Raw genomic sequence first — 7,639 nt, 5'->3', positions numbered from 1 at the left:
TACTCGGATGCTTTTGCTCTCTTTCTAACGTAATGTTACAAAAATTCATAAGAAAATAGATAGAACAAGAAAAAACAATTTAGAATGAATTTGAATTAAGACAGTGGGCCAGGTTTATGTGGATATGAAAATTTTCCACACCGTTTACTCTTTTAGAGTGATGGGAAACAAAGACATCAAACAAGGAAGGACAAGGAATGGTAAACTATATCCAAAGCAGATTCTGCTGCTTCATAGAACAGCAACAGTGCTCTTGTTAAATAAATGTTCCATGATGGACTTTGGACTAAGAAAATAACTAACAGCATCCCTTCATGTTTTCAGTTTATCCAATACCTCCCCTTCCAAGCTGACAAGCACCCTAAATCATGAACATATTACTGGCAAATATTCAGAGTTAAGAACTGAGACGTCTAAATGAAAAGGTAACATGCAATAGAAGTTTTAGTGATATAATGTTAAAAGATACCTTAACCAACTGTTCAAATCATCCCATGTGGAACAACGAACATTAACAGGGACATACATGACAATGTTTAATTAGCAGAAAAACTAGTTGGATGTCACATCGTTGCATTCATATTTCTACAAGTTTCTACAAGAAGAAAATCTTCTTCTTTTCCAAACAGTGCAATACAGTTCATTGCATTGAGCAAAAAAAAGGAAAAAAAATATAAAAGGTCATTCATCATAAACAGAGTTATGAATCAGCTATACAGGTTCCATCATAACTGTCTTAACTGGCACTTACATACTTACAGGATCCATTAACTCTTAGATACGATGGACAGAACATTTGTGGAAACAGTGACAGAGCAGCTACCATCATGAAACATACAAGAATGAAATATCCTGTCCTTATCAAGAAATGAGTCAACAATGCGAGCATTCAGCTGTCCTTATCATCATTGAATTGCTATTAAGTGTGCTTTGATGTACAGAGAATAATTGCACATACTAAGGTTCAGTAAACTAGAAAAAGCCATAAAAGTTATCCAAAATGCATAACACAAGCTTTCTTCCTCATCAGGTTACCTCTAATTATGCACTCATAAGAGGAAAAAGAGACTTTCCTATGAACACATTTGGCATAACATAATGAAGATTGAACACAAAAGGTTCTTTACTGGGTGGTTTAAGCCGGCAATCTGGTTAGTGATATCTGAAAACTATGGCAGTCAACAGAAACAACAACCATTTTGTGCCAGGTAGGTTCCACTACTATATATATTACTAACTGCTCAACAAAATAAGTAACTGATTAGTAACATCAGCATTCTGGCCGTAGATATTACCAATTAAGGTCTGAACTGAAACAGCAACTAGTCCATCGGTAACTAAATTCTGCAGTTTCAACTGTAAGCTATGATAGTTACAATAAAGCATCTGATGCTATATCTAGAAGTGAGCAAATCTTTCACTGTCACTATGATCATCATCCAAAAAGACACGTACGATCTGAAAATAATCCAACTCATACGCAACCTGTCAAAAAGACCAAGCACCACGTTTTGCACATGCTTTACAGCAGGTTCAGGCATTCAGCCGCTGTGATCTCCTCCCATGCTGCGCCCATGGCAAGAATGGCACGGCCATGAGGCCAGTCACCACCCAAGGCTTCCCACCAGCTTCCTCCTGCGCACCAGCATCACCACCGCCTTCGTTCTGCATCCCACCATTGGAATTGAACTCCCCAAGATCAAGAGCAGACGCGGGCATCATCACCTCCCGATCACAAGCTCTCGCCTTTGCGTCAACGTTGCCCTCCACCGCCGTCGGCTTACCCGCGTCGGCCTCACTCCCCGCTTCACCCAACGAGGCCAGTGGCTTGGACACGGCGACGCCTCGCCCGCAGCCCGGCGGATACCTCCGCACGGCCGAGATGCAGGGGATGGATTTGTTAGCCACACGCGCGAGGGAGGGGTTTGGAAGTGGGGGTTTGGTGGCGGCGGCGGTTTTGGGAACCGGGTGGCGAGGGGGAAGCCCCGCGGCGGCATTGTGGTGGCGGCCGCAGCCCCGCGGAAATTGGCGGAAGGCGGAGGCGCGGCGATCGGCGGGGAGGGCGGCGACGCTGGAGAGCATCGCGAGGGCCGAGGGCGAGTGCGGGCGGCGGTCAGTTGGTGCGGCGAAGATTGCCAGGGAAGGAAGGAGATTTCATTCGTTTTTCGCCGGCTGTCCGGTTCACAGTTTTTCGGCCGAATTCAAATTGAAATGCCTTTCAAACAATGGGACAAGGACCAATTTGCACCATAAGTCAAATAAACAAAAACACTTTCATGTACCAGTGAAAAAAAATTTAAAACCTAAGAAAGTTAAGTCAAGGCGAAATTACATTAGGTTTTGTTGCCACTGAAATCTGCCAACATGTGCCATGTTATACGTTTATTGATGGGTGCCAATATAATATTTTTTTAATCAAATTCTATTTAAATTAATTTGTATTTGGTCTAGTATTTTTGATATATTGTGTTTATAATGTGTCTGGTATTTGAAGTGGACTCATAAGTGATTCATTGACGCTATGCCTGCACAACAAACATCACTCTTGAGAAGTAAGACCAGCGGAAGTGAATCAGAGATGAGACGATGATTGGAACATTTTGGGTATGTTTGGTTTATGATCAAAGATACCCTAGTGTTGTCATGCATTAATAGCAAACTTGGCTAACTTGTGACCAAGAGGATCTTTGCCACAACTCCATAAGTGCACACATGTGTGGCAAAAGAATAAAAAACTACCCCAATATGATTAAACTTTATCTAAGAAACTTGTGGCACTCGACCTACAACCAAACGCTCTTTTGTTTCTATATTTAAAACTTTAGTTAGAACATTGTTTACATATTTTTGGAATGATCTAGTATTAGAACTTTAGAAGCAGGTTTGTTTTGTTTGATTTGTGCCCAAAGTAGTCAAACCAAAATTTGGCACATTTGACTAACTTTAGTTTTTTTTTTTAAGATCAATTTGACTAACTTTTTGGTTGGAACAAACTGGGCCGTGAGCTCTCTCCCGAGAATCAGCCCAGTAGCCCAGCCCAAGTTCCTCGTCTAGTCTCAACCCAACCCACCAATCTGTCCGCTTCCCTACCCACAACACAAAGTCCCGAATCTGTTCTCTGTACCCACTTCGCTCTCCCGGTGAGGAAGTCGCCGGCGGCGCCGCCGTCCACCGTCTCAGCTCGCCGGACTCCCGACAGCACATGGCGGACCGCTACCGCGGCTACGCTGCTCCCTACGCCCACGACAGAGGTGCACGCCCGCTCTCTCTGACCCGACGAACCCGGCATGGTTTACCGTTCGTTTTGCGCGGACAAATATCTGTGGCAGATTTGTGCTTGTTGTTGATTGTCTGTAATCTACAAACTTTGTAGAGGAAATTCCAAATTTAGGGTTATCAGGGTCCAGGAGCTATCGATTGGGGCAGTTTAGTTGTAGTTTTCTAGCCAGTTGCGAGTGAGTATCATCCCCGACCAAATTAGTACTGAAATTTAGGTTTCACTTGGTAGGCAGTAGGCACTGTATTGCCCATTATGTCTCTGAGAATACATCATATTTGCAACTTTTCATGTGCTGATTGAGTGTAAGAACAAATTTAATCCAGCTGTATGTAGTGCCCTTGCAGGAGTATAGTGCAGACCAGTTTTCCTTATATTTTTTAGTGTAAGACCTCCCTTTTTTAAGAAGCATAACTCCTGGCCTCTTAGCCTTACCAGTAAGATGTTAAGACTTAAGATGTCCAGAGTTATATAGCTACTGGAAATTTGTTGTGAGAGGTCATGTGACGTGATGATCGAGTGACATTGGAGATCTGATTGCAATAAAAGCTACTATTAAAATACATAACCATCATGAGTGTTAAGTTTTGACTTTTGAGTATGATTGATTAAATAATTTGCTATTAGCAAACTGCAGTAGAACCGTTAGTGAAATATTTCCCATGTTCTCCATGTCAGTTGGAGTGATTTGGATAAATTTAATTACTTGTACCTTATACTTGGAAAAAATGCGTGGCTAGTTTTCAGGCAGAGTTATACACTGCAAAGATGAATATGGAAATATGTGTATGCTTTGATAGCACATGCCTTGATGAGGTATTCTTCATGTTTTTTCGATTCCTTCCTTTCCCTTTTTTCTTCTTAAGTTTTGAAAACGATGTCTATTCTTGCCTTACAACTGATCAGGGTATGTTTTGTTGGCTAACTTCTTAACTTCATTTGATTAGCAGATCCACGAGGTGGTTATCCCGAGTATTTTCCATCTGATGGCTCAATAGCATCTTATTATGCTTCAAGACCTTCTGTTCTACCGGGTGGACCAGATGTTCTTAGAAACGATGTAATAAAACCCTAACTTTTGGAGGATTCATTAGTAAGAGGAAAATGACCACCGTTATCTCACATATCACTTTGTCTTGATCTACAGGTAGTGTTGCAACCAAGGGCTTATGCTTTGGATGGTCCAGGAGGAGTGATTAATCCTACTTTGCCTGGCATGAATGGACTACCTGCTGCAGCGAGGGCACATGGACCTAGTCCTTTGGAAGACCCGTCTTTTGCTGGGATGAGTGGACTAGTTCCAGCCAGGGCACTGGGACCTAGTCTTTTGGAAGAACCGGCTGTTGTGGGGAGAAGCTCGTCTCTAGGCAAAGGTGCTGGTATTCCAAATGTTGAGCACCACAGCCCACTTCCAAACCTTGATGGGCCCTCAGAAGATGAATCCAACATTCTTTTTGTTGATGGTCTCCCTACTGATTGCACGAGGAGAGAAGTAGCCCGTATCCTTCGCGCTTGGCATTCTTTTGCATCATATTTTCATACCTTGCAAGTTTCATTTTTGCAAGCCTTAACTTTTGCTTCAAGATTTGTTTCGGCTCTTCGATGGCTTCAAGGACATCAGAGTAGTGCACAAGGAGCCCAGGCATGTATGTACTTGCCTTTTCAATGCATTATTTCTTCTTACTTGAAAAAAATGGTCTAATTGTTCTTTGCTAGCTGTGTATTGCATTAATTCATGTTTTTGAACTTGGCTTATGTTAAGATATGGTGAAATTTATAGTGCACTAATTTCAAAAAAAAAAAGAGAGCTGCATTCGTTGATTAAGAGGTGCGTGCGATTACAGAGAGAGAGAAGAAAACAGGAAAAACTATAAAGGGATGCCCAGATGCAAGAGGCTCAGGAGCTTATCCTGCATTCTCTTCTTTGAAAGATGAAAAACTTATTCTTTACATAGTTTGCAGATAGTGGCCATTAGATATAGATAGACCTGATTTTCGTCGTCATGACCATCTGACATATATAGATCCATTGTGTTGTGTCCATCAAATTTAGAGTGTTTCCAGTTTCCAAATGGGCCATTCTTAGAGATTGATTTCCTGCTTCATGGCCACTGTACATAGGTCTATTGCATTTTGAGTCCACCAAATTGGAGGTGTTTTCTCTGGTTTGGTTGTTTTCTCGGAAAGGTGGTTGCTGCCAGTATGTTAGTGCAGTCCAAACAGCTAGGGACTAATTGCAGTGAAACAACAGATGGTCGTCTGTCTTCTTTTCTTGAACACACAGGAGATCTGCGTATCATTATTTTAAAGAAGAAAAGAGGGTATAGGAACCCTTACAAACACAAACCCCACACACAGGATGATCGGCTGTTGCCATGCATTATATGCATGACGGGGCAAAAAATAATTGTTGGGTCCTGCCCTGGCTAGTAGCCTATCAGCTGACAATATCTTGACTTGGATTACTAGCCAAGCAAGGAGCTTGTATTTCGAGGGTGCCCAAGGCTTACATATAATGTTCAGGGAGTCCATGGTGGATTATCCATGGCATTGAGATCACTCACCACAGAACTCCTAATCCATGCTTTGGTGATAGTCCCTTATTACTGTATTAGTGGGTTTCTTTCCTTTTTTGTGTGTGTTCATTTTAGCATTCGTTTGACTTGCCTAAACTTTCTTGCATATTGCTTCCTGCTGTTACTTGCAGAGCGGTGACAAGGCTTATGTCCTGTGCTTTGTGGAGTTTGATGATGCAAAAAGAGCACGGACTGCTATGGAAAAACTCCGAGGTCCTTGTTCCTGCACCTTAGATTTGTTTCATGCATATGTTCATTTCATGTTCGTGCATATCCTTGGGTGGACTCGAGGCATTATTCATCCTGATTTAGAATAATCATGGTAAAAATAAAGTTTGAATAGGGCTTGCAGGGATGGGAAATTTTCATGGACTTTATATTAATGCCATCCTGAATCAGTCTTGAAATACTTGCTATCCACTGTTGCCTGTTCTCTCTCCAGCAGTTACTAGACAGTGCCCTTTACCATTTTTTTTAACCATGTATAAAAGAGTTTGAGATAGATCTGCAGAGACTGAACTTCCACCTGATCATTTTGCAGCATACCGCTTTGACGACCGGAAGCCCGACTCCCCGCTTCTTGAGATCCAATTCGCAAGGTTCCCTTTCCGTCTGCCTGCCGCCCACGACGATAGGGAACGCCTCATCGGGCGCTGACCACTGCCTCCTGCCACCCTCTAGCTACCAGTGTCGTCTGTGCAGCCGGAATCTTCAGATGATCCGTGATCAGCCTGTATGTACGAGTAATGAGCGGTTTAACTGAAGATGCCCATTAGAAAGTCTTGCGTGACACCAACACGGAATGGTGTGATACTGTGATGTGCCTCTCTTTGGCCCAGTTCACCCCTTTTTCCGCATCAATCACGCAGTTTTCGTCACCATCAACTATGTTAGGATAATGAGCATATATTAACTGGTGGTGAGCAATTCTGTGGACAATTGGGACATGACGGCAGGTAAATGCCGAAGACTTCAAATGTATCCTGCCTTTTGTGAAGACTGAAGAAGAATGGCACCTCGTCGCCTCGAGTCATGTCTGCCAGGTTGCTGTCCAAGCCTTGCATCCGGCGCAAAAGCCTTTGCAGATGTCGTCATCGTTCACCTCGGCGTCGATGGGTTCGCCGTCGAATCTGAAGTGCTTGCCGACGACGGAGAGTTCAGCGACGACCCTGGGTCAGCGAGGACCTGCTTGTCCGGCGCATCCGCTGTCACCGGACGGAGTCCAGAGGCGTCGTGGGCTCGTGGCCCGGAGTTGCTGCGGCTCAGTGACGTTTTCCTTGTGAGGTCACTCCGCTGCTCTTGCTAACCGTGGTTGCAGCTGCAGTTACTGAGGTTAACTTGGGTTGGAGGAGATGAAGGTACCACTTGGACAGTGGATAATCCAGGGCATTTGGTTCTGTCTGTAGATATGGCGGCGCTCTGGGCCGCCCAACTTGGGGCTTGGCATCGTGCGGCCCCGTCATTTGCACGAAAGCTCCCTGGTGCCCTCACTGCCAGGGCACACTGACGCTTCCACGCACTGTACATAGCTTGTGCACGTATTGTTAAATCACAGGAAAAAGTTGCCAAGGCTGGAAAACTAGTCAACTCATTCTCTCTTGACAGGTGCTGCTCTAATTATTGTTCTCCCTGAAAAGGGTTAGCGCTAGCACGAGGAAAACCACATGAATTCAATGCACTGGATTGGTAGTTTCAATGCAAATTGCAACTAAACAATACTACGTGGCAACGACGTTCATTGCTGCTCGTCAAAGCCTAGCGCGTTTTAGCACGATAAACCTTAGCT

General features: G+C 43.7%; 1 protein-coding gene across 4 annotated transcripts; it reads left to right on the top strand.

Moving 5' to 3' along the window:
• The first annotated feature begins 3,096 nt into the window (after positions 1-3,096).
• LOC101774592 (RNA-binding protein 1) lies at positions 3,097-6,886 on the top strand. Of its 4 annotated transcripts, none has more exons than XM_004964506.2 (6): positions 3,097-3,251; positions 4,228-4,337; positions 4,425-4,776; positions 4,862-4,919; positions 5,985-6,066; positions 6,395-6,886. In XM_004964506.2, the coding sequence occupies exons 1-6, from the start codon at positions 3,203-3,205 to the stop codon at positions 6,614-6,616; spliced, it is 873 nt and encodes a 290-aa protein (XP_004964563.1). In that variant the 5' UTR covers positions 3,097-3,202; the 3' UTR covers positions 6,617-6,886. The 4 variants fall into 4 exon arrangements, with proteins under 4 accessions (XP_004964563.1, XP_004964565.1, XP_012700821.1 ...); XM_004964508.2 differs by having other exon boundaries at positions 4,862-4,923; XM_012845367.2 differs by having other exon boundaries at positions 4,225-4,337.
• The last annotated feature ends 753 nt before the right edge of the window (positions 6,887-7,639 follow it).

This window comes from Setaria italica, chromosome IV (genome assembly GCF_000263155.2).
Source record: "Setaria italica strain Yugu1 chromosome IV, Setaria_italica_v2.0, whole genome shotgun sequence".
Taxonomy (NCBI): domain Eukaryota; kingdom Viridiplantae; phylum Streptophyta; class Magnoliopsida; order Poales; family Poaceae; genus Setaria; species Setaria italica.
The sequence above is the reverse complement of the archived record's forward strand: the minus strand, read 5'-3'. Positions and strand labels throughout refer to the sequence as shown.